Genomic DNA, 27,657 nt, shown 5'->3' on the forward strand with positions numbered 1-27,657 from the left:
CGTCTTGCCCCGTGGATATCATCGGATGCGTTATTTTTTCTGTTCAACACCGGATAACCAAAGCGCCCATATTTTTCATATATCCAGATAAATGAATAAAGGAATAGGATGTGGACTTACATTAGGAGAACAAGCCTGCGAAACGCTACGGCACACATGGCAAGAAAAGGAACTACAGAGTGTCGCGTGTATTTTGCGGGTCTTTACATTTCAGGCAGAAGTAAGCGATTTTTTTCTCTCTCTCTTCAATGCAAACACCAATCCGGACAATTCTCATGTGCAATAAAGCGGACATGCAGAGCCACCTGTGAATAAGGTTTCAAGCGCATGGAGCAACGCGTCACCGAGACAGGTGGCGTCGAGCAAAAAATGTCGCCTCTTGTTCCGTGTCACATCTTGCCCCACCTTACCCTACTTCCTAAACGAACTAATGTTTGTGACAATGCATTTGGTCCCCAAAAGGGGTAACATTGCTCCTTTTTTCCCTAAGAGTGTGAAGTGCTCTTATGTCCGGGAAAAGTTATCGCCACTGAAATGCTCTGCTGCTCGTTTAGTGCTGCGCGACTGTCTCTTGGTGGATGCCTAAATACAGAGGATCGGATTGCGATGGTTGAAGGCATTACTCAGGGGCCACATCTCTTGATTAATTAGACGCCGTCGTTTTGCTCGCTCTTTATTTCCGGTTGCACTACAATGCACTGGTGTCTTTTTGAGACGGGGTAGAAAGTAAAACACCGCAGCAGCATTACGGGAGAGCCGGGAGATACATATTGCTTGAATGTTTTTCCGGCGTACATCGTTCCCGTGCAGTGAAAGCACGCTTTACAGGAGATCGCCACGGACCGAAGTGTGAAGCAGATTTCTGCGTAACGCGTTACAAGCAATTGCGTTACTGGTGACCAATTATCTTCTTAGTAGTTTTTTGAGTAATCAGTTACTTTTCTGTCAAAGTAATTTTTGGAGTAATCAATTACTTTTCGGAGTAATCGATTACTCAGTAATTGATTACTTTTCTGACAGAATTAACTTATCTTTCGGATGTTCTGCCTCAAGTCATGGCCCTCGTGCCGTCAGCCTTTGTTATGCCTTTCTACTACAGCAAGCGGAGGCCATTGTAATAACGTTCTGGAATTTCAGGGTCTCTCTCCCTAATCTCTTCCTCCACCACTGTACTGGCACCTGAAGCTTTGGAGGTATAGTGAGTCATGGGGAAGTACCGCGCGATGCTCTTCCACAGTCGGGTCAACGTCTTCCTGGGCGATAAATACAGTTGACGTCCAGATATACCTGTCCTACGCGTTTTTGCTTTTGGTGTTATTGTAGCTGTTCCCAGAGTATTAATTGCTGAATACTGATGTATTTGAGTAGTGTATTAAATACATTTCATTTTCTCAGTGCCAAATAGTTTTTTTTTTCTTTTTCTGAGGCACACAAGGACGGGTATAATTTGCGTGAATGCAGAGTAACGACCGGAGTAACGCGTTACTTTTCTACTTACTCAATTACATTTGGGGTTGAGTAATTGGTAACGGTAATCAATTACTTTTTTCGAGTAACGGGCACAAGTCTGGGGTGAAGACACCTTATGCCTGACATTATCTAACTCTTCTGCTTGTGTAATGTATTTTGCACTGCAGGATTCGTGTTTGATTTCGCGTTAGCATTTGAAAATCGAACACTTCTAATTTTTGAAATTTTAGACCACATTTTTCGGAGTACGGCGGTCCCGAAAAAAATTAATGGTGTGCGCTGCTGAAACTGACGGACCGAAAGTTGTCCTACGTACGCAGTGCGAATCAAAGTAACTATTATTCCTAATAGCAGACAAAATATTCTTTTCTTCACCACGAATGTCACCTCGCGAAGTGGTTTAATTTCAAGTTCCGTGTGTTCTCTGTGCTGAATCACTATGCGTGTAATAGCTCTTCATTCCTGCGAGCACAAGGGGTCCTTCTGTGCTGGGCATTATAAAATTTGGTCAAAAGTATGCAGAACGAAATTATATTTTAAAATGTGAAACTTAGTCGCCATCGAGGTAGCTCCCTTCGGAAGCCACACACTTAGCCCAGCGCTGGTACGTTCCACTGTCCGGTACATTTTCAGAAGCCCTGTTTGGAAGCAACAAAGAACTGCCTGGACACATCTGTCTGATTTTTCTGGTCACAACATCTGACTTACCTTTTTTTTTTTCTAGGAAAAAAAAAGAGTCGCAGAGGGTAGTCACCCTGGTGTCTCTGGTTAGGAGAAAATCGGACTAAAGCTGAAAGAAAAACGATTTGAGGATGTTCGGCAGATTCAAACGATTGTGATGAGCTGATGTGATGTGATGAGAAGATACGCAAAAACGTTTTGGGCAGTAGAGAAACTCCTCGGTCAGTACGTGGATTCCGAACTGGATTACCTCGAAGTTTCGAACCTGTATTTGTGTTACGTGTTTAAATATAAATCAGTTCCTGATACTTTTTCATCAGTCCTCACATAACAGGCAAATCGTTAAAGCAAGTAAAATTGCAAGCCCCTCGTTTCATGCGGTATAGTCCTGTACACACTCTTAAAAATGAGCTTCAACGCATAGCACGCTCCTAGCCAACAACCATCTCGAATGATATCATCATCTGCACTGATTTGTTGAAACCAGGAGGCGTACGCCCTTTTTGTGACACTTATGCTGTTCATAATTGTCACGAACAGGCATACGCATCCGGTTTTTCAATAAATCGGGGCAGATAACGATATCGTTCCATATGATGGTTGGCTAGGAGCGTGCTATGCGGTGAAGTTGATTTTTAAGAGCGCAGGATAGTCAGTGAACAAGTGAACGTTACATCTGCGAGAGCACCGTGAAACATTATCTCCCTTGTTTCGTAGAGACTGTTGTAGAAATTATAATTATTCCTAATGGACGAACTCTAATAGGACATCTTTCCATCTTCATCACTTTCTCATCCCTTCCACAAGCGCAATGGGGCAGTGTACCACCATAACGGCGGAGAATAACGCACCACATCATCATTCCATTTATGTGTGTGTGTGTGTGTGTGTGGAGGGGAGGAGTGATTTTTCCTGTGTATGTGCTCTCTGAAAGCTGCTTGCAATAATTGGTGTTGCAAAGCGCACGCTCTCACAACCCAGGCTATATACACTCAAAAAACAGAGGGTCGGGGTGTAATGACTGAATCGTCTCTAAACAGAACTTCACCGCATAGCACTTCCCCACTCTTAGCGAACCACCATCCAGAAAGACACTGTTCTGCACACTTATTCATTAAAAATGGGAGGCGTACACCCTTTTTTAACACTTACGGAGTTATGCTAATTGTTCCAAAAAGGCGTACGCCCCGCACTTTCTGCAAATCGGGAATGATAAAGGTATTCTCTGTAGTGGTTGGCCTTAACCGTGTTTTGTGAAGAAGTTATGTATTTAGAGTGCACCACGAACTCTCTTTAATTTCTGTTCCAGGTGGCCTCCTGGGAGAAGAGACCGGGTCTTGTCGCCGCTCTTCCTGCCCACTTCTTAGGCCTCATTCAACTCCAGCCACTCTTATGTGGTGAGTATAATGCTTATGCTACCTCAGTGCTATACAGGGAGCACATATCTCAGTCATCGTATCTTCATATCGGTATATATCAACAAACATGGGCGCCGCTAGGATTTTCTCCAGCGGGGGGGGGGGGGGGGGGGGGGCAAACCAATGCCGGTCGGCTGAGGTGGCTGAGAGCCTCCATAATATCTCCTCTCGCTCCTTCGTTCGTTGACATATAAAGTAAGCCAATGGCCGTAGCCTGCCAAAATGTCAACCAATCGCGAAAGAAGATTTCGAAACACAGGCTTTCTGTTGCTACCAGTGGCTGTCGTTGCAGCTGATGGCGGATAGTCGGCACACTGCAACGTGATTAGTGGAATTTTCATTGTTAGGTAACGTAGTTTTAAGTAAGCATGCTTTGTCTCTATGTGGTGCTGACTTTACGCAGAATAAAGTAGCGAACCGCTTCTTAAACCTGATACGAAGACCCTTTCTGCACTCTAAAAACAGAACTTCACCGTATAGCATGCTGTGCGCCAGCCATTGCCGCGGATGATAGGGTTATCGCTTTTGATTCGAGGAGAGAGGGATGCGTACGCCTTTTTGTGGCAATTACCATATATCTAAATTGCCACAAAAAGGCGTACGCCCCTCTCTCTCCTCGAATCAGAAGCGATAACCCTATCATCCGCGGCAATGGCTGGCGCACAGCATGCTACACGGTGAAGTTATGTTTTTAGAGTGTGGGTCCTCCTCGTGAAGTCAAGGTGGCGGGGCCCCCCTCGAATTTCATAAGGTGACGATTTCTCATTCGTGAAATGGCTGAAACTCGCCAGTAAACGAGGCAGCTACGCAGATAGCAATAGAAGCATTAGGCACAACAACACCGCAGGAAACATGTGACTCATTTAATTCTTTCCATTGCCGGGTCGACACGACGGCGAAGTCGTAGCATGGAGTGGCGTCTGTTGCATTAAAACACTGTTACAAATTATGATGGAGAAGACGGACCCTTAGGGGATTGCGCGCGGGGGGGGGGGGGGGGGGGTGAGCGGCGCGAGGGTTTTGGGTCACTTGGGTTTTGGGTCACTGTTTTGGATGCTTGGATTAAACGTTCGATCGCAGTTCCTGCGTTCCTCAACCAACGCATTGAATATAAGCATGGGCGTACCGAGAAGGGGGCAAGGGGGGCAGTGCCCCTCCCTCTGGAGCTCCAAGGTCGCTTGTGAAAAAGTGCGTTCTCCAGTCGTTGGTCGTCATGATTATTCTCAGATGCCATAAAAGGAACCTCTAAACACCCGCACAGTCTGTAACGTCCGCTTCCAGAGAGAGAGAGCTGGTGGTGGGGGTGTAGGTTTCCCCTCCCCCTGGAAAAAATCCTGGGAACGCCCATGTATATAAGCTACTCAGAAGAAATAGTTAATGTTACGATTGCGTGACCTATAAAGTTTGGTTACCGTTACAGTCACTAAACAAATTTACTAGATGGAGATATACCCCTGACACGCGTACACTTTTCAACTCCTTTACAAAAAGACACCTAACGGAAAGGCGTTGAGTGACGTGACACACGGCAGAGGAGAATCTCCTCTTACGAAGCAGTCATACTGGGAAGCCGAGATCGGCGATCATCTTTGCATCTGTAAAGGCGCATGACGCCTCGAACGAAGGGCGATACGACAACAAAACTCCAGAACGAAGGCTAGACCGTGTTTTCATTTTTTCAGCTCTCGAAGTCTGCGCGCAGATATTGCAGTTGCAGAATGTTTGTTTGTAAATAAAAAAAAGAGAGGATATATTGGTGTATGTATTTTGAATTCATTGGTCGTATTGTTATGTTTACGTACGTGTAGGCTGGTTCTAATGGGAATGTGTAGCGCGACGCTTTTGGGTATATTTTACAAACGAAACACCAAAAGGGGATCGCTCTTTCCGTGTGTCACCGGCACGAACTCCCTCCCCGAAGATGTCCTTTGCAGCTGTAAAGGAACCCTAATGGAAAGCAGTTCAAACGTGCCGGTGCGTCAGGGGTACTACTCTTGAGTTACCTCGCATTGTATTAACAAGAGTTGCTCAAGGTTGACTGCGACTCGTGCTCGAAAAAAGAAAAAAAGAGAGAGATCAGTAAATGTAGTTGGGTGAAAATCTCGGAGGACAGTATGCAATAATTTTCGAGTCAGCGGCACGTGCAGCAGCGGCAGCTATCATGGTGGTGAGCAGTGTGTCTGCATATAGCTATGGAACAGCGATGCACAATGAAGTTCCTTGTGAGGGAGAACATCAAACCAGCTGAGACTTTGCTAAGATTATAGGCACAGTACGGGGAACCAACGATGTCAAAAAGGAAAAGTGTATCAATGGTGCAGACACTTTAGCGAAGAACGGGATGGTGACGAATGAATTGCATGGACATGTTCGTCCGACTGAAGTCACACCAGCACAGTCTGTAACGTCCGCATAAAACGGAGCCTTCGAGCGCGTTTGTGAGTAAAGGTGTTCCTCGATTTGCGTCGTACTCGTGCGGTGGTGCTTGCTGGCAGTAGCAACAGACATTCGGATGGGACGCGATCGCTCCAACCGAGCAAGAAAGAACTTTACGTATGACATCACGAGAAACAAGTCCGTTTGTAGCATGCGCTTCAAGAAAGGAGAAAGCCCATTTGAACAGACAGGGAGTGAGCATCGCAGGCGTTGAGTGAGCCATCCTTCAGAACCGGCGTGGAGCAGTTCGGAACATTGCAGCCCGGCGTAACATTACCGTCGCGACTGCGGAGACAATAATTCACGAGCACATGCTCTTCCGCAAAATATGTGCAAGATGGGTTCCCCACTTGTGACCAGAAGGGAACGCGTATCGTGTATACGTGTATGTAAGATAACGATCAATGTGGTACATACCACGATAAAACAAATTTATAAGAAGTGAAGTTGCATAATGAATAAAAGCTGCATAATTGCTTAATTGAGGTGAGTCTCCACACGAAGAATTAAAGCCTCGTTTGAGTATGGCATGCTTTAAATGAATGCTGAAACATGTGCAAGAGCAGAGGCTGTAAGGAAAATGAAAAACCTGATCGCAGTAGACTGATCGCCTGAATAAACAAACATCTGCGAGACTCAGCTCTGGAAAGAAGCAATACCGCAGAGAGAAAGTTGGAGCAGGGTCATTAAACCACCGCAAAAAGTAACTGCTGTGTCCCCGTTCTCTTATAGGCGCAGCACGGGGGGTCTTATCGCCCTTAATAACGACTAACTAATCTGCCTAGATTTTAACTTTGTTCAACAAGAAACTCTCCCTTGGGTACCAGACAGAATGTTACTTAATCGCTAGTAATTTATTGCTTCACAGCTCTTGGAAGGGGCACCATATCCTGATTGCAAAATGCCTTCTCTAATAGCTAGACGTGCCTCTGGTAAGTTGTACCCGCACCCGCAACCCGCGGGGTTCGATCTGGATATACCCGCATTACCAGTGAACGCATTGTGGGAGCATGGTTTTTAGGGTCTGCATGGGGAAAAGGCAGACATAGTGTAATCTGATGGCAATATTGTGAAATGACCAGCTCGTCTGCTGCGGGTTAGAGTTGGGCTGAAATGAACGAGCGGTGTCATGTAGACGGAGCAACTCCGCAGAATAAAATGTCCACATGCAGAAGCAACGGGGAACACAGGAAACGGGGAGACACTTCAACAATCTCCATCCTGGTCTGTCACCATGGAGGAGAGATTCCTAAGGAGACCGCTCACCGCATTTCCCCGCCGTAGAGAAATGTGGGAGAAGTGACGTGAAGCGCACGTCATTCTGGGTGCTGAACCAATGGAAGCTCAAAGACGCTGTTGACCGCCATTTTGTTATGGGCAAACGAGGGAGTCGAGGAGCAAGCGTCGCGCAACACGGCGCAAATACTATGCAGGTCAGGGTTTGTTTGAGGAGGTAGCCTGCCCGTAACAAATGGCACCGGGAGAATTTCTTACTTCTCTCAGCATTGCGTCACTCGATCTCCTTAGCATTGTTTTCACCATGTCTGTGTCACTTAGAGCCAATACTGTGAAACACACCTTTCAAATACTGAAATACACCTAAACAAAACAGCGACACACACGATTAATCACAAGGTCAGTACCATTGGATGACACGCAGGACGACTCCACGCTTGCACAGAGGGCAAGTTTACTTTGCTGGTTCACACCAGACGGTTTCTCTCCGGCGGACGGATGAAAAGTGTACTTCATTATTCTTAAGCTGAATTCGTGTACTGGAAATGTGACATGTGTATACCAAACTTACGGGGTTATGAACGAGGCAGAGAGCGTTCCCTGAGAATCCTGAGAATCCGATTCGGGAAAATGGTGAAGAGGTGGTCCATATACCCACGTCGCCCAGTGACATTAAAGTGCGTTCGACTTTATGAATCTTTGAGGGCTGCCATAAAGAGAACCCTCCGTCCTAGCTGAGCCTGTTAATACGTTTCAGCTAGATAATTTTCACCTTTTTGTCTTTCGGAAACGAGTGTCATTGCAGCTCCGGTTACGTGGAATGTTGTCTGCGTATTATGGCACGCAGCACGTTTGCCAGCTGTTTTTCTTCTTCTTCGACGATATTTGTCCTTTCACTGGCCAAGGAAAGACGTATCTACTTTAACTTCACGGGAGCCCACCCTTGAAATTACATTAGATTTGAATACTATACCAATAGGCCTATATCTCAATCAACATAATTACTCACGACACGACCGTTACTGTACTGAACACATCGCGTGGCTTCACTGGCCAGGGGTGATGACTGGTTGATTTGAATGTTATTTACGAACTATCTGCCGGGATTCGAACCCGAGAGGTACCCGGGTACGAATCCGGGTGCCGGCTGTGCTGTCTGGGGTTTTTCCTGGGTTTTCCTCAGACGCTTTCAGACATATGTCAGCACAGTTCCCTTAGAAATCGTCTCAGGACGCACATTGCCCCAGGGCGTCAGTCGTGACGTTGCCCACCTTTGTGAGGCCGACAACGGCGAGCCCTTTCACCATCACCACTACCGCTACCACCTGCCCGCCTGTGTCGTGGCTTGTTGGCCGGGGGTTCGTGAGTCCTGGGCTGACTTCACAGGGAACTGTGCTGATATTTACCTTATAGCGCCCGGACGTGTACAGCAGATGTCCGCATTCGAGCCCGAAGCACCTCCCCGTTCGGATGTGGAAACCGATCGCGACAGTAGGGTGGGAGGGGGGGGGATGACGTTTGGGGAAGGTGAGTTTAGCCTGCACCCTGAGTTGACGGCTTGGTGCACCAGGGGAAGAAAGAGAAAATGGAGAGATGAGAGAGGGGGGAAATACAATGGCCGCACAGGAGATGGAGGGGTGTTCAGACCGTCTTGCTCTGGGATTCGTGTAGGGCAAGGTGGTCTATGTTGAAGACAGTTGGACTACTTTGTTAATAGCAGTCAGAATAATCGCCTAAATTGTACCATAATTCATTAACTGAGTCCCCAAACCTTTGAGAAATGATCCACAAATTACTGTGGTGCTAAACCCGATATTAATTTCCTACGAGCCAAAAATGACAGGCTACAAATTTTCATCAACTTACCCCACCCTATGGGTAAGTTGAGGACATGAAAAAATTGATGCCGGGTTTAAATTTTGTCTTTGTTTGGGCCAGCCGAAACGGTCAGCCACAAGTAGCGCACATGGAAACACAGGGTAATGACACAGCACCATAACGGTGAGGTCATATTTTATTAGCCGAGGAGCAGAAATGAGCAAATTGGAAGTCAATGCTCGCGAAAGTTACAGGTGGGAGAAAAAGGGGCCCCTCTTACATCGACCACATCTGCAAAACAACGTCTCACGTCTTTCTAGAAAGCCACGTGCAGAACGTCAACATGTTACTTCAAAGCCCAGAAAACGACTCTGCTCACCCTGGTGTCACAGACGAGAAAAAAAATATTGCTAAAAAAATACCACGCGAAAAACCCAAACTGTCCTCAACTTGCTCCCGTCTTCAAGTAGCCCCACCTTACCCTATATACAGGGTGGATGGTCTAAAAGGCCAATCACATTTACATTTTCGTGCATGACGTGATATTTCCTTGACGGAAACCTCGTTGGCGCACATACTTCCGTTGCCTCACAGTAAAGAATTTATGCCTGAGAAACCTACAAAAAATTGTGGTTACCAACCACTGTGTAACAAACTAAATACGACCACGCAAACTTTCGTCTCAATCCATCGTTATAACGCATAGGAAATGCACGAAGACGAAAGTTTGTGTGGTCGTATTTATTTTTTTACGCAATGCATTGCAACCGCGATTTTTTTCGTACATCTCTGGCGCAGATTATCTACTTTCTGGTAGCCGGAGCTTGTCTCTCAAGCAGATATAGCGATATACGAAAATGTGACTGACCTTCTATAGCACCCACTCTGTATATGTATCGACATCGAAGGCGGAAGTCCAGTCACATGGACATCCCTCAGCAGCCTTCATTGGAATGCTCCCTGCACCATTCCATGCATGCCCCAAAACCACGGAGCAGTATTTCTTGTCTGGTTGCAGTCTTCCAATGAGGCTGGCATAATGGCCGTTATAGCCTTAATGCTCCTAAAAATCGATAAATTTAAGCAAGAAACAGATCAACTACAACAAGGGACATCGTTGCACGCAGCAAGTATTAAAAGTTCGGCATCCTAACTACGTTGTTTCACCCTTGTCGCTACACCAAACACCGCTCCCTTCGTATGCAGTGCCCCATTAGGGGCCGCTCGCGATGTAAGTCCTGGCATACTTACCTGGTGTCGGGTAGCCCGTGATCAATGTGGCAGGCTCCCCGGTTGGAGGCCAAGGCATTGCACTGCGTCTTGGTTGAAACCTGCCACTTCCCCAAATCGGGGTAGCTGGGACATGCAATTTTTGGTAGTGGGGGCTTGCGTACGCGCTCGTCCCCGTTTCTGTCGAATTGAAAAGCAGATTGTTCGGTACGTTCATCTAGCGTGCCAGAGTCGGTAAAGGGGCTATGAAACGATTTTATTTTCCTTTTTGCCGAGGAGCAGGGACACACCTCATGACCGATGAATGTTCTTGCGAATAGAGCATTGTGGCGTCATATTCGCGAAGCCTGACCAACGCCTCCTCTATGCTAGATGCCTGTCGCACGTCGAGCACGCTTCCGTACTTCTGCTTGTGCGCGTGGTTTCCGTGATGAACGCGAGATGGCGCCAGCTTCTGTATACGGCTCTGACACTGCCACCCGCGCTACACTCTCCTTGTAAATCCCAGCAGGATGCGAGCTGTTTCAATGCAAAATATACTAGATATTTATTGTGAGCCTAGGTGTAAATGAGCTCAGCTTGAGCACAACGTATCAAGGAGCCAAGCGAATATAGAACCATCCATGTTCTTGGGGAAGCACACAACATGCTCACGGATTTGCGAGGTGATTTACATTCGAAAGACCGGCTCAGTAAAAGTGCAGTTTCTCTATGCTTTCCGGAGCCATATAGGATGAGAAATGATGCCAAGAAAAATAACTGCTGATGCGGTGACAAACAAGCAAACAAACAAGCTGTCTATGTCGCCTGCTCGGCATCCGCGATCCAAGAAACTTGCCTGGTGTGGTATTCTTTTTTGAGTTTTTCAACTTTCTCTTTGTTGGCGTCTACGGTGGACCGCAGCCTTTGGTTCCGTGCTTTCTGGACATGTTCTTTCTCACGCCAATTTTTTCCTTTCTCTGAAGAGTACCAATGAGCGTCGCTTTCCATTTTGCGTGCCAAAGGATCTCTTGGCGGCCGTGTACACTATCACTATCAGCACAATCCCAGTCACTGCCAGCAACAGCTGCTTCACTTGGCCTTGTGTCCTGTATATTCGGTTCCACGGGGACGCCTAACGTCGCAGTACCGGATCACAGCTTGGGCGAAGCAAATCGCGTCATCTGTATAGGTACAGGAAAATGCTCACGCTTCTTTTTCCGAATGCTACCCGTCGCAGCGTTGTTATTTTTTGCGTCGCAGGACTTACGTACGAAGGGTAACGCGGAAATATGCTGGGCATTGCAACGGGTCTCAACATGCGCATCTTATGTCGTTCAGAAGTCCAGCCCCCAAAAAAAAAATGCAGACTGCCTGCAAACTGCGTGCACATGGCTGGGTAGTTGGAAGTGGGGTTCAGCTGCCAGTTCCTCCTAGATATTGAGCACTTTCAGCCATTCTTCTCTCAGGGCCTAGTCTGGTGGGATTTCCTGAAACTACACACTCGGCTCTTTTTTTCTTTTTTTTTTTCGCTGGCATGATGTAAAAGGCGGCCAATACCACATGTTCATGCGCTATAGGTACTTCTGCGACGGTGAACAAAGTATCCGACACAAAACCAAGACAACAAACTCCATGCATGTTTATAGCTCGCCTAATTCCTCGTTGCCTTATCACGGCTGACGTTTGCAAAAAAAAAAAAAAAGCTGGACACGTTCCTCAAATTCTGCAGCTGCTTTGACCGAGCGTGTCGTCTGTTAGCTTTAGCGTCATATGGCAGCGCCGTGCAGCGGAAGCGCGGGCATAAAAGGGAGAGGGCAGGGATATCGCTCCGCGCTCTTTTTACGTCATGCACCTAGTACAGATAGAGGACGCATTGGCCCTGGCACATTTTCAGACAAAGCGCAATATCCTCTAGAACGCTCTACAACGACTTCTCAAAGCATGGTTTTGTCTGTTCTTTCCTTTCAAATGGAAGAACACATACTTGGCTGGCGACGTGATCGCCAGTTTCACAGCGGGGAGGGGGACACATAGGTCAGATGAGACACACATGCACAACAAATGGGATGATGCTGTGGCGGGAACATGGGTGTGTGGCGAGATGAGACTCACACACACACATATTTATAAATGAGATGATGATGTGGAGGGAACATGGGTCCATAATGTAAAACACACAGAGGGACAGACAGATGACTCAATCCAGCAGAGATGTGCTCCCATCTAGGCGCTACGCGGAGAAGCAGGTCATATGCTTCAGCGCGGCAAGAATAGCAAACAGTTTAACTTCTACAGACGACGTTTCGTATGGAAGCAGAGACTTATGCTCGAAGTCTTCACTAGGGGCATAGTACGCCGTTGTCGGAACCTTGCCGCACTGACCCGTCAGCATACACTTCCGTTATATGGCTATAGAAGGCATGCGTGTGGTCCAGGGATAGTGAAATATGAAACATGATCGTGGTACTTAATAAATATAATTTCGATGATAGGATTCTGATGAGCAACAAGACATGACACAGAAGGCGAACACTTCGATGGCGGGGCTATAACTTACGTAGAGCGCTCATTTGGAAATGTCAAAACACTTATGCCGGCTTATGCTGGCCATCACGGCCATTATTCACCACCACATCATGAACAATGATGTGATGTTGTGTTATGGGCAACGGTATTTATTTATTCATTCAAGTCAGACATTTAAGAGCCCCATGGGCCCTTTGGTGTGATGCTGAGTGAGGGTGAACGAAACTGAATGAAACTGAACTGATGGTGAATGGAAATGGTGTATGGTGATGTTGAATGATGGACATGATGGACTCTGGGTAAGGTTCACCATGATGCAATATTTAATGAATTTCTAGAAAAGTGTCTTTGTCTATTGTCTGTTGTCTACTGTCCAAACCTTTGTCTATTCTATTCTGGATTGGATTGGATATGAAAGGAAAATATGGAGAGGTTAGTCCCGACCCAGTCAGGAGTGGCTACTCCAAAACGCGTTTGTGGGTATAAAATGAAAAAAAAAAGAAAGAAAAACAAACAAACAGCAAAGGGTGGGTCAAGCAGAAAAAAGCCTAAAGGAGAAAGGGGGGAGACGTTAGACTCCGAGAAACGCTCACTGGTTCATAATGTCAGAGACAGCGCGGACACAGAGTGTCACAGAAGTTGTTAGAGAGTGTCAAGCAGGTTCGAAGGGGTGAGGAAGTCGGCAAGAGCGCGCAATGCCGTCACCTGGCAGGCCAGCAGCCGAGAACCTTCCCAACGGAGAAGGGGCGGTTGTCGAGGCGGGCAAGTGTCGCCGCAAGGGAACAACGAGGCGCGCTGTGTCGAGGGCAGGCCTCGGTAACATGTTCTGTGTCTTACAATACCCCGCACTGAGAACAATCGGGTGAGTAAATCTTCGCAAGTTTAAAGGGGAAGCGGCCGGTATATGGGACATTCAGACGGAGCCGGTAAATAACGGAAGTAACGGCACGGGGGAGCGCTGGGGGCATTAGAAACCGCAGATCCGGATCCACTTTGTGCAGTAGTGAGGAAGATACGCCAACGTTCCATGCTCGGATGCTTCACTACTGCGTTTATCGTGCTCTTGCATCCTCTCTTGTGAAGTACACGGGGTGCGTGCGAAGGCCACACGCTAGATGAGCTCGCCTGGCAGCCGCGTCCATAGCCTCATTTCCGGGAACACCGCAATGGCCAGGGACCCACTGCAGCTGGATGTCGTGTCCCCGTAATACGGCAGAGGAGTACACTTCAAGGATGTCATGCACCATTGGAGTCGAACAGCCCTATCCTGCAGAGTAGAGAATGACTTGTAGGGCAAGTTAGTGGGTGTAGATGGAACATTAGGCTGAGGGCGGAGAGGACGCAGTGAAGACAAGCGCCATACAAATCGCGCGCAGTACCGCTGCCGCCGCCGCCGTGTGGTGTGGCAGTTTTGTACATCCTTCAGCCGACAACTGCGGGATCACATAGGCACAAGCATAGCCGGAACGAGTCGTTGATGCGTCGGCGAAAACTTGAATCCTCCCTGTATCGCCGTCAAGTACGGCCAAAGTGAGCTGCCGTAGAACAACCGTCGATGCAGATTTCTTTGAGGTCACTCCAGGTACGTCGACACAGACGTGCGGGCAGGGCCCAGAGTGGGACAGCCGGCAAAGGTTTGTGCTTGAGGATGATGCTAGGGTGGGCCAGAACGGCTTGGTTGTATCCAGAAGCTGGACGACGAAGCAATGCGCGCACTAAGGGGAAGGGACGTTTCCGTGCGGGACACCAGCTGCTGCACCGTGATGAAGGGTTTCGCGTTCTGAGGTCTTCATCACGTATATAGACTCCTGTCCAACTAGTAGTGTATATCAGCTGCATGTGACATTTCGCGGTCTCCCCTGTCTCCCCTGTGAGTGTGCATCCCCAACAAGAAAAATGCTGTACAGAAACCGGTCATTCGCAGGCTAGACGAAAATTACGAAGTGGCCGAAGGCGTCTGCATTCCCAGGAACACCCTGTACTTGCACTACGTGGACTTCTGTGCCAAGAACTCCATGCAACCAGTCAATGCGGCAAGCTTTGGGAAGGTACGTGAAAGCGCAGAGGGCCAGCCATTGCACAGAAGGATATCGTGATCAATCCTCATGTGTGCAAAGGCATAGGGCGTACGCCTTTTTGTGACAATTAACTGCATAGGTGTCACAAAAAGGCGGACGGCACCCGCTTTCAACAGATCCAGGGAGAGAACGATGTCTTTCGGGATGATGGTTGGCTATTAGCATGTAATGCGGTGAAGTTCCCGATCCTGCCATTACCCTCCCCCTCCTTTCCATCCAAGTTAAATCCTTGAACATAAGTAGAGGAGGCAAGCAAGCTGGTGTAAACGATTGAACGGAAACATCTCCTTGAGCCTGAGGAGCAGCGAAGGGGAGGTAGTGGGGACTAGTCGTCGTTGTCGGTTCTTGTCCCGTGTCCGTCCTGTCTAGTCCCCGCCCCCTCCTTTGCTGCTCCTCAGAGTCAAGGAGATGTTTCCGTTCAATCAAGGTCCATCTTTCTTCTCTTCTTATTATGAGTCTTTGTCTGCCCGGCATGACAGTCGTGAAGAGTGTTCAGTCGTTGCACGCGATACTTGTCGGGAACTACCGTAGATAATCCTACCTGACTTCTCCTTGCGTGGACGCCACCTCCTGTTTATTAAACATATATATACCTCCCCCCCTAGAAGTACGCATCCTCAGTGAGGCCGACAACGGCGAGCCGTTTCACCAGCACCACCACCAACCATCTTTCTTATAAGAGTGCACCTCAGACGATTTGTCAATTCATCGCGGGAGATCATTTGAGGAGGCCAATCCGAGCCATCTACGCATGATAGCGCTTGTTGAGAAGGAGAGGGAGAGAAAAGACGTACAGATCCACACTTTGGTCCCCCTGTTAAACCCGTTAACCCCAAGCAGCAAAATGTACTGAAAGTCGAGTGCAATAGGGGTGGACGGTATGTGTCTTATCAATGTTCTTTACTTTCAAGAGTCTGTTCACGGCCTTCCACCTACCCGTCCACCCCTATTGCACTCGACTTTAAGTACATTGTGCTGCTTTGGACGCCATCCATAACCCTTCAAATAACGTGGCAATAACGAGGCCATGGCCCCAGAAGAAAAACAATCTGTGTTCGAAATACTATCGGCTCTATAGTCCCGAGTCTCCTCCCTACACATGACTGTATCACTTTTTTCTTCACTGAGCTCCGAGAATGTCCGCCTCTTCATTACCAGCTCTTAACGAAGCCTTTCGAGACTGTAGAAGTGGCAAAATCAACGTAGAAGAAACAGAAAGACGTAAACAAAGACGCGTTCTTCCAAAAGATGACGGGGGGAGTATGCGAGATACCGAAGTAAACAGAAGCGAGTGTAAATCAAATAATCTGGTTTACGTTGCTAATGAGACAGGCATGCAGTGTCATCGAGGGAGAGAACCTGTTTCACGCTTGACGGAGCACAAAACTGACGCAGGATGACTGAGTTCGGCTCCATATCCTGGGCGCTAATTGGAAACGCCTGCTCGTTAGCTGATTTTCACTAGCAGCAGAATTAGCTGGAACATTCCACGTTCAAGCACGGGTAGAACGCACACGTTATTGACGTTTTTCTTTTATGTTCACCATGCATGGCCAGACGCTGTGGAAAGCAGTGGCATTTTTGTTAGAGTTCGTCACGCATCGCGGAGTCCGTTTCGCTTTCGTAAACGGATACGTTCAAAGTCATCACGGTGAAGAAAAAAAGGCTATATGCATAGATAAGCGTTAATGAAGGTACTGCTTACGACGCACTTGTCTGAAATCTTTGTTCAAAGTTGCAGCAACCCGTATTTAGGCTTGGCCATCCCTGAAAGAGCTGTTCCACTATTGTGTTTGAGGGTGGGCAGTACCCAGTCTATTGGGCGGACCTTGCGACATCTGACGGATGGATCTCGCAACATATGAGGATTTTCAGGCAGGATACACCGCGAGCTGTCAGTTTCGGAAAAGTATGCCGCAAGCAGTAGATCAGGTAAATAGGTGCATAGAAGTGGCGATGTTCAGCAAGAGACCGACAATGTACATGAGAGTGAGCTGCGTTCCGAGGAGACAACAGAGGTTAACTTCTGTGTGAATTAGAGCAGATTTGATTACATTCTTTTCTGTATGGTTTTGTAAGATTCGTGATAGGTATTGTTGCTTTCCATATGTTACCTGTGCTGTGTCCGTAGGCATGAGACATGGTAGCCAGACTCAGCTCTTACTTGCATGGCTGTGTCTTACATACGTGATCAGCCCGAAAATGTAATTTTCCATTATGCCTCATTTACTCTTCCTGCGTATTTAAATGGAAGATTCTGCTATTTCCAGGCGTGTGTTTACGACATCCAACTGGTTACCTCGAAGAGGGAAGGAACCGCAGTGCTCGCGCTGTAACTTTCTGTGACACATGTTTTCATCACATGAGCCCCTTGTACACACGTGTACCCACCCACATGTACCCTCATCCACATGTACCCTTCCTAAGCGTGTTTACTATATGTATATTTAGTACAGTCGATTATGTGAAAAATACATGTTTTCATAATTGCATCCTTGCATGCTTTCTCAACTTTTTTCTTTTCTTTTGGCCTCCCGAAGTGTCTGGCTAAATTCATTGCTCACCGTCGTTTTGTACATCACTGCCTTTGTGGCTTATCATCACGTGTGTCAATGGCATCCTGTGATTTACAGATCATTCGTCAGCAGTTTCCTCAATTAACTACTCGACGCCTTGGAACAAGGGGACAGTCTAGGTAAGGTGCATTCATGCTAATGTTTCCGCGTGTGTGGACCATATGTTATTAGCAGACACATCGGGTCTTGGAAAATGTGTGCAGGAAGGTGTTGACTATATACTCTATGAAGAAAACTTCACCGCATAGCACCTTCTTGCACAACTAACCGGCATTCAGGGTGAATCGTGCTCTTTCAGATTTGTTGAAAATAGAAAGTGTACAGCTGAGATAACTGAAAGGATGGCGGCTAGATGGTGAAGATCCAGAAAGTGCAAGAAAACGTTGAGCTTGAGGGGACGTAAAAGATGAACACACACGAAGGCTTCGTGTGTGTCCGTCTCTTACGTCTCCTCAATGTCAAGTTTTTTTTGCACTATCAAGTGTACACCAAGAATGTATTGACCAACGCGCAGGTCTTTGTCCGGGCAGGTGATCTCCGTAGTTGAACTGAAGGTACGATCGGAATAGTGGGTGCCTGAAATACATGTAGCCGGAATATTCCTTTTTGAAAAAGTCGCAAACATTAGAAAATGAATTTAATCGGATTTTGCAGCCGGCTGCGCTCCCGGCTGAATTCAGGCAACAGTGTGCGGACCGACGTCACTGGAGTCGGTTATGAACACAGGGGTGACACAAACCCGCCATTGTTGTAACTACCCTCAAGCGGGTGCCTTTGGCAAGACTGCCATCTTTCTCCTGGTCACACGTCATCCAAAACGTCATTTTGATGTCATGTGACTTTGTTTACATGTCGTTTTGCCGCTTACCGACATATTTCCGTCGTCATAACGCCAAGAGATGAACGTATTTTGCCAGCGTAAACTACTTATGCGGTGCTTCTTCCGCAACATGGTAACCCATTTCTCCTAAGTTTATCGCATCGGCTCAGTCAGTCTTAACGCGCGGTCGTAGTCACATCTTTGGAAGTCGTCAACAGTACGAAGCCTTATGTACAATACTGCGCGTTTTACTGCGAGATTATCGGATAAAAATAATTACCGTGACCGAAAGACATCCAAAACATCGCGCAACAACAACCGCATTGTTTACAAACGGTTTGGCCGCCGATCACGGGCGGCGCCATCTTTAGGGTCACGTGTACCTCGACGTTTGCTGTGACGTACGACCAGCACCTGTTCAGGATGCATTGTGTTCGCCTAGCACGCTTTCATTTACGGAGCAATGCATTGGGTGCCATCCCTGTGGCTATGAACGCAGGCTGTCCGTCACAAAATGCGACTCGCAATCTGCTGTCGAACAGTCGCTAGAAACATCTGCGTTCATTCTTTCGGTGGTATCGGATGGCAACCAGTCTGGCGACTCCGTCAGCTGAGTGATTGGGGATCTCACCGGCAATGCCAATTACGTCACCGGAAGAGGCAAAGCAGGGAAGGGCCGTTTCAACCGGAAACTGACAGTTGATTTCGAATTCCATATTTTCGATGTTTTATGAAAAACCGCCAACGAATTTTGCGAAACTTTTGCGTGTGTTGTCTTATTGGAAGGCATCTCCAAGTGGATATCACATGAACTTTATAATTCCGGCTTCATCGCGGACACCACCCTTAAGGATATCCTACCTGACAAAGAGAAATGTTAGTGACATTTCGAAATCTACGACATATATTATATTGTCATAATACACGCATCCACGATGGAGAAAGAAATACCGACGCATGTTTCACTGTCGTTCGTATAATGAATTCGCGAACGTAGGCGTTTCAAGGGGAAATGGTCTGTCATTGCTGAGTGCATTATAATTATAGGGTCTGACTTTTCGGGTAAAATGCCTTTTCCGAACTCGGGGGGAATCGCCTGCTATTTCTAAATATCTAGCTCAAGGTGAAACCGGTTGCTATTTATATATTCGGGTGGTACTGGGTTATTGTTTTTTTTTTCTCTCTCTCTCTGTCCAGCAACGGTACGCAGTTAATGGACACGCCTCCATTCCTCGCGAACTATAGTAACAAACGCCACATGTTGTAACATCAAGCATGCTTGGCATAGTTTATAGTATCTTGCACTGAAATAATATTTCATCAGACATGCGCACAGATCTCTCCTTAGTAGCTATTAAGGAGAAATCTGTGCGCATGTATGCTAGCATACGTCATACGCGGATACAGCGTGATACGTGATTAGAATTCGCGGAGATACCGGTTTTAGCATGACTTGGTCCTTAAAGTGCCACTACGGACTAAACCTCGTGTCTTCAGAATCCTACCAAGGTTATGTTACTGAAATTTTCTTGTCTCACTTTACATTCCTGTAAGATATTTTGGCTCTACGTGACGCGAAAGATAGAGAAAATTAATTTTTACTTTTGAGAACTGTGACGCCATATTATGCTCCGGTGGAGGACCGGTTCTCATCTGGCAATGTTGTCGCCCTTCGCGTCTTCTGGGGGGCTCACTTTTTGCACTCCGTGACATGCCATTAGACCGCTCCGACCTTGGAGAAAACATTCCCCTCTTTCGATCAGCCTCACATGACTTTTCCACCACGTGACCCTCCCTGGACGCCGGCGTCGTTACTAGGAGACGGGTTCCCTCTCCAGAACACGACATCATGGCAATTTGTGGACTTATGATGACGTCACTCTCTCAGTGCGTCATCGGAACTTGTGGAGGCTCAACAGATCTTCAAAAATTGACAGAAATGCACAGCGTTCGTTAACAGGATTGAAATTTCGCGTATAGAAGTGTGGCGGCCCGTGGACGACGATGAATACGTGCTTCTGCTGGCGCGCGGCACTGCGCCTGCCAGCCAGTTCTACCGGCACTGTCCTAGTGTGAGGCCACGTCCATCTGCCCGCTGGGACATTCCATCACCGCCGGTCAGGACTAATGTAGAGGAAGACCATCGTCCTCTACAGAATCCTTGAAGCACCTTCTTTTCATGGACTAAATAAAATAAACGCTGTTTTCTGAGTCCGGAGTGGCACAGGGGGAATAATAGGATGTAATTGGGTATGATTTGACAAAGTCGTCAATGAGCGCGGCCTTCGGTTTGGAGCCGTGCGCCTGTTAGACCCGTCTGACACAGCCTCATGTCTGCATCGCTAAAGTTCACCACTACAAAAAACGTCGTCATATCGTTTCTATAGGTACCATTACTATGGGATCGCCATTCGAGATACCTCGATTTACTTTGAGATGTCTTATTCCAAGACGACGGGATGCGGGTAAGTGATGCCCATTTCTCTGTACAATGTGAAGCCATGGAAAGAGTATCTTGCCTCCTTTTGAGTCTCAGATATGATAAAACCAGAAGACGTGACGAGAATTTCATATAGGTTCGTGCCTTCCATCCCGTCTTTCTTACGATCGCATAGCACCGTAGGAACGGCACGGAACTGATAGCAAGCAGGGCATTCTTTGTGCATCACACTTGTATATAGCTTGGAGAAGACACTAACTAGATTTCCTCTCTTCAGAAGCCCATCTATAATGTCATTGCAATGTACGATTTCGCATACTATATTCTCCTAAAATGTTGTTTCAGCATGTGACGCGGAAATATTGTAGAATCATTTGTCTATTTTTGAGAGGTATCGGACACACCGTGTATTCACAAGAGCGCTTCAGTGCTTTCACACATCAAGCGTCATGGAACAGCTGGTTGCACCAGTGCGACCTACGTTTCCATTTTTTTATATTTCTATTTTATTCTATTCTTACAAGAGCGACTCCTCCCGCGGAGTATTCTACAGGAAGAAAAAACAAAAGTCCGCTCACAGGGCAGAAGTTTCGCCCTGCGTTATGTTGAGCATTCGCACGGTGCCAGAACATCGCGAGTGACGTTCCCATTTAGTAGACGACACCGTCTTTTCGTGTCTGCTGCTACGGCACATATTGTGCGGCTGCGCCGCAAAGGGTATTTCTTGCTAGCTGTTAGCGGTGCACGAAAAGACGTGACGCTGAGTGCTCGAGCTTGTATGGCAGCAGAAAGTTATGACGTTTGTCGCTTCGTGCGAGGGAGTATTCTGAGGAATGTTGCTCGTGTGAATACATGGACAGTGTTACGTAGTCTGTCATCTTTATTATTGTTATTATTTCTTTGTCAACCGATTGTCGCATCAAGGTCTCCTCACGAAAGCTGCTAACAGCCTTCGAACGTGGAGCAGAGGTCGAAGACCGGAAGGGTGCATGCGTTACAGCTAAGAGACAGTCACCAGAGCTCGTTGTGACGTCACCCACTCTTGGAGAATACGAAATTACGCAGTTTTGCGGGATCTTTTGAGGATTCGTAGGAGTGCGTAATGTGCACTGACAACATTTATATTTTCCGTACCGTGTCTTTCAACGAAGTTAATTTACGGGGTAAATTTAGCAATCATTGCAGATTTCGAGCGCACCGTAAAGGTAGAAGGCGGCGTATGTGACGTACAGTATCCTGTCCCAAACTTTGTAGATTGATAGCCATTTCTTTGAAGTGTTACTGGAATTCGTTGTCATCGGAACGTCCTGTAAAAAAATAAATAAAATAAGAATAAAGCGAAATCTCACTTCTCTAGATGCTCAATGGCCTATCTCACCAAAAGCCGCCATTTTTGCACATGCGTGTATTGATTTTCATACCACCACTCACGGTTGGCGCAACACACCGAAGAAGAATATTGTTGCATATAGTCTGCATGCCGCGTTGTTGTAGGCAGCGCCTCAGCGTGGGGAGCAGTCCCCGATGGTCTCGTTTCACTTTAAACTCTCCTGGTAGGGACAAGGCGTGGCGCTACTAGCGGGGGACCCTCCACGTCACGGGTTGACGTTAGCAGGGTCCTCTAGACGTCGTGTATATCAAAGGCCCCGCGAGCACGCTGCAGACAAGCTGGGATCATCGCTCACGCATAATTCATGGCATTGGTTACGCAATACGACGCAGCTATCAAACGAAAAATTGGCGGAGGAGGTATTCACTGCTTCTTTACGGCTGTAACTGGCGTTGCGCAGACTATTGCGAACTGAAGCACTGTCAATACGAAACTATGTGTGCAATTGTGGAATCAGTGCGGTGCAGAGTATGGTCCGTGTAACTTCATTGTCCGTATGAGCGTGACATCACGACCTTGACTCTTTACTGTTTCAGTGACATCGAAATTAAGCGGGAATTGCCGAAGCAGGTAAGCTATATTGTTCATTTTGCACCTTTGAAAACATCTAGACTGAGAACTCGTAAAGCACATGAAATACAAAAAAAAAAAAAACAAGTGAAGCAACGCCGAATTACTTATGCTCTACGAGGATGCCACCCACAGGGTGTTCGCACGAAGCGACTTTGTACTTGAATGCGAAAGGAGGAAGCATTACGTCGCATCTTCCCGGATATATTCCTGCTCACTTCCAGTTCATGCGTTACTTGTCGATTACCGATGTATACTACCAATTCTTCAAGAGTTCAGCAAGCACACGTTTTGGTGTCGTTTTTTAAATTCAGGTTCACCTGAATAGGCATGGGATTCATCGGTTACGTCGTCGGTAACTTATATGAGCGAAAGAAACCGCAATTTACGCTTCCCTCTCCCTTTCCTTCTCAAGAAACCCGATGATGAAATCGTCTGCTGAGACAAATGAGAAAGCCTTCCGCATTGTCGGTCTTCTTGAAAGGGAAAGAGAGAAGGAAAGCGCAAATTGCAGGTTATTTCGGTTATAAAGCAAGAACAACGCAATGCGGGTTATCCTATTCCTTTTATGTTGATGTCAAGGTAACAGCATCTTTCGTTCCGCTAGGAGAAATTTTTGCGTTTCGTTGCTCCTTTAAACGAACTCTACTGGGTGTTACCTTATAAAAGTCTACCCGTGCCGGCATGCTCAATGCAGGTGGAACGTTATGTTCTCTACATTGTGGAACTGGAAATGAAAGACAAATATAGATATGTTAATTTCGACCCAGTCAGGACTGGCTACTCCAAAACGCGTTTGTGGGTGGAAAAATAGTCAGAAAAAAGAGAAAAACAAACAGGAAAGAGGTAGAGTGGGTCAAGCAGGAGAAACATTAAGGAAAACGAGGGAAAGGGAAGGGGGAGACGTTAGGCACTCACTGTTTCATAAAGTCAGATACCGCACGAACTCAGTGTCGCAGAAGTTGTCACAGAGTGTCAAGCAGGTTGGAAGGTTGTCTACATAGTGTAAAGCTATAAGGGACATCCAATCCTGGCAAATTTCAGAGCGATTGAATACCGCAGTGCAAAGTTATAACGCGAAACATGCGATTCCCGTAATCGGAATAATCAAGCTAGGGGTGTTGCGAAGATCAGTTGAGGCGCTGCTAGACGGCGAGGTGTCGTACACGGCGCCAGCCGGACGGAAATGCGGGTGTTCAGAAGCAGCCTATGGTTTTCATTTCGCTTTTGTGGATCCGTAGCATTTTGCTCGCGAAATGAACAACGTGAAAAACGAAATTGGCGACATAATTAGCAGACGACAACCAAAACGGATATCGTCCGCTTACTGAACCATGGAAATAACAACACGGAGACGTCTCTGCCAAAGCGACACGTCGCCGTCTAGGGAGCAGCGTCTCAACTACAGTTCGCAACTCCGCCATCCTGATTTATTTCGGTTACGCGGTAATCGCACTTTAGCGTTATAGCTTTCCGCTTAAATTTGCCAAGATAAAATGTCCTTCAGAGCTTTACATGTAGACAACACAATATTCCACCTGCGTAGGCGACCATGGCATGCCAGCACGGGTATACGGGACAACACCCTGTATATTAAAACAGCGCGACAAATATATTGTTGACGGCTATGATGGTTTGTTTGTTTGTAAGAAGAAAAAAAAAGAGATGAGAAATTAAACTCGTCTCTGTTCTGCTACTCCTAACATAAATTCTATTAAAAAGAAAAAAGAAATGAAAGAAACTACAACCTCACTACCTCTCAAGTGCTCTGCTCGCAAGTTCGCTATTCACTATATGGTAGTATAAAATGGCAATAATTGATTTTGTTTCGATATCGTAGTGTAAGAGCAGAATATACCTCTGTACCTTCGCAGGTGTCAGTATCGAATGTACCAAGGTTGCGGGCAGCGCTTCCGGACTTCCCGCAAGTCCGAGATCTGGTTCTACCAGAGTCCGTCGACTCTGACACGGTGAGGATTTATAATCCATAAAGTCCCGCTTTATCGTGTGCATCGTGCCGTTCTCAAAAGATACGCCGCACTGTCGTCTGCTACACCCACCGCTTGTGTGCTTTTAAAATTGTAATTTCAACGGTCCAAACAGAATAGAAGTCAAGTGGGGCTCCCCTTGCGGAATATTGCGAATAATCTGCGAAGATTCTGTCATTGTCGGTATCATCTGGTAGGTCGTGGTCCATACATATAACATCATGCGTTCACCATCGCCTCTAGAAGTTTCGCATTGATTTGCAGGAATGTATAACGTGTCCAGGCAACCATCAGCCAAATACAATACATAAGGTTGCGGCCAATGATGATGATGATCAATTTATAACTTTTGCAAAAATCCATCACTCCTAAACTTGTGCCCGTTCCTCGAAAAAAGTAATTGATTACTGCTGTAGTTACTTCTACGGAAAAAGTAATTGATTACCGTTACCAATTACTCGACTCCAAATGTAATTGAGTAACGAGTAGAAAAGTAACGCGTTACTCCGTTCGTTACTCTGCATTCACGCAAATTACAGCCATCTTTGTGTGCCTCAGAAAAAGGAAGAAAGAAGAAAAAGAATGTTCAACAGCGGAAGAGCTGATATAACAAGAAAAATAAAAACGCATAGGACAAGGAGATCTGTACGTCTACTGTATTTATCGCCCGGGAAGACGTTGACCCGATTGCGGAAGAACATGGCGTGGAACTTTCCCATGACTCGCTAAACCTCCAAAACTTCAGATGCCATGCACCACACTGGTGTAGGAAGAGATTAGGCAGAGAGACCCTGAAGTTCCAGAACGTTATTACAATGACCTCCGCTTGTTATAGTACAACAGCCCCACAAAGGCACACCGCATAAAGGGTTTGACTTTTGGCAGAACATCTGAAAGATAAGCTAATCTCTGCCAGAAAAGTAATCAATTACTTAGTAATCGATTACTCAAAAAAGTAATTGATTGCTGGAAAAATTACTCAAAACGTAATTGATTACAAGTAACGCAATTACTAGTAACGCGTTACGCACAAGTCTGCTCCTAAGGTATGCACTGCTTCTAAAGATATACTGCCGTAGCCCTGAATACAAGGAAACAATAGGAAACGAGGAAACAATAAATGTGCCCATGAATAGTTCCGCTGAAGGCTTTGAAATTGCGATGCTAGGGGTAGCGTGCAAATGACATGACCGCTATAACCTAGTAGGTCGCGTCATGGGCACTGTCAGACCGTTGTTGACGTCCTCCTCAATTATTCCCCATGTTACATGCTCTAATGCGAGTGATGCCGGTGAAGGCAGTGTAACCTATGTTCTTCTCTTCTTGTAGATCAGTACCTTCCTTACAATGTACAGGACACACTGCCAGCGAGTGCTCGACACTGTACTCCGCGCAAACTTTGACGAGGTTTGTACATTCCTTAGTTTGGTATACGACCTATAGGGTGTTTCTGCTCAATGAGCGGAAGTCATCCCCATATCATCGTCATCATGTATTTCTCTCTCTGTCTTACTCAACTTATCATCTTATCGTCAGCAGCTATTGTTGTTGCCAGTCAACGTCATCTAGGGCGTGATGTGGTCAATAGTAATCCGCCAATCACATACATGCTTAAATGTATATAGATTGCGGCAAGTGGGGACACATGCACTGGGCGCCACTTGAGGGTCGAGCTTGCTTCTTGGAAGAAATCTGTGCGAAATAGGGGCGATCCCTTCTCAGTCCGGGCACGCTTTGACGTTGAGGGGCAGCAACTACATATACGAGGGGCGTTCAAGTCAAACCGGGACTTTTCATTTTTCGCAAAAGTAAAATGAACTTACAGGCGAGAAATTTGTTTTATTTTTCAACGTAGTCTCCAGCTGCACTAACGCACTTGTCCCAGCGTTTCACGAGGACTTGGGTGCCAGCAGCGTAAAAATCCTTACCGGCGCGGAGCAGTCATGATCGGACCGCATTTTTGACTTCGTCGTCGCAGCTGAAGTGGCGGCTCCCAAGGAACGCCTTCAGTGGCCCGAAGAGATGGAAATCGCTGGGGGCGAGGCCTGGACTGTAAGGGGGATGTAGCAGCAACTCCCAGCCAAGTTCCTGTAAGGTGCGTGTCGTGAGATGCGCGGTATGCGGGCGTGCATTGTCCTGTAGGAAGAGGACTCCTTTGGTGATGAGGCCCGGCCGCTTTTGCTTCAGCGCCTTATGCACATCTCTGAGAACCTGGCAGTAATATGCACTATTGATAGCACTATATACACTATTGATATCGAGACATGTTATCCGTCGGTCTTTGAGGATAAGGCGCTCCACAAGTTGGATGTTCTCAGGAATTCTGACACTGGGCTCTGAGCCGCCCCGGCCGGGATCGTCCAGCACTGATGTACGGCCGTCTCGGAACCGTTTGCTCCACTCAAAGGCTTTGCTGCGGCAAAGCGTATCGTGGCCATACTGAGCCTGAAGTTTTCTGTGAAGTTCAGATGACTCTACGCCTTCATTCACGAGAAACTTCATGACAATTCGCTGTTCGATGTGCGCGCTCACCTCGTTGTCGGCCATCTTGTCCAGCACGTGTCTTCTGTTTTGCACAAATTTTTGACCACCACGTGGTGAACGCGGAGGCCTGTCGCGTGTGAAAATGACGAAAGAGAAGTAGCGCGAGCCATTTGTACACTCAGGAGACAGAAAGTCCCGGTTTGACTTGAACACCCCTCGTATGAAGCATTTTTTAATGCAGAATGTTGCTGTCAAGTACATCGTATTTAAAGGGAGAATCCGCATAAGGTCCCTTCCGAGATTTTCGAATATTCGTCACCTTTAGCCATCAACGACCATGCCTGTAAAATATATCCTTCGAAAACTGAGTCAAACTTGATAAAAATGATTTTCTTCTATGACGCGCTCGGTGACAGGGTAGTGCGAGCCACGAGCGCTTTTCTGCAAGCAACACCGAGCGTGATGTAAGTCGCGAGATATCCCGCGCTGTCCGCCTTGCTTTGCCTGGCAGTTT

General features: G+C 46.9%; 2 protein-coding genes and 1 non-coding gene across 4 annotated transcripts in view; 2 read left to right on the forward strand and 1 right to left on the reverse strand.

The window, feature by feature from the left end:
• Positions 1 to 27,657, reverse strand: part of LOC135391325 (uncharacterized) — a 686,593-nt gene that overhangs the window by 157,153 nt on the left and 501,783 nt on the right. The window lies entirely within an intron of this gene.
• LOC135390475 (transcription factor RFX4-like) overlaps positions 2,963 to 27,657 on the forward strand; it is a 59,490-nt gene continuing 34,795 nt past the window's right edge. The window contains exons 1-8 of the mRNA XM_064620181.1: positions 2,963 to 2,972; positions 3,461 to 3,548; positions 14,722 to 14,845; positions 17,509 to 17,570; positions 20,659 to 20,736; positions 22,638 to 22,671; positions 24,546 to 24,641; positions 25,989 to 26,066. Coding sequence (XP_064476251.1) covers positions 2,963 to 2,972; positions 3,461 to 3,548; positions 14,722 to 14,845; positions 17,509 to 17,570; positions 20,659 to 20,736; positions 22,638 to 22,671; positions 24,546 to 24,641; positions 25,989 to 26,066 — 570 coding nt within the window. The remainder of the gene's footprint in view (positions 2,973 to 3,460; positions 3,549 to 14,721; positions 14,846 to 17,508; positions 17,571 to 20,658; positions 20,737 to 22,637; positions 22,672 to 24,545; positions 24,642 to 25,988; positions 26,067 to 27,657) is intronic.
• On the forward strand, positions 10,303 to 10,466 carry LOC135393601 (U1 spliceosomal RNA). The gene has a single exon (XR_010422701.1). It is a non-coding gene; the product is annotated as a U1 spliceosomal RNA (small nuclear RNA).

The sequence above is a fragment of the Ornithodoros turicata genome, chromosome 4 (assembly GCF_037126465.1).
Source record: "Ornithodoros turicata isolate Travis chromosome 4, ASM3712646v1, whole genome shotgun sequence".
NCBI classification, from domain to species: Eukaryota; Metazoa; Arthropoda; class Arachnida; order Ixodida; family Argasidae; genus Ornithodoros; species Ornithodoros turicata.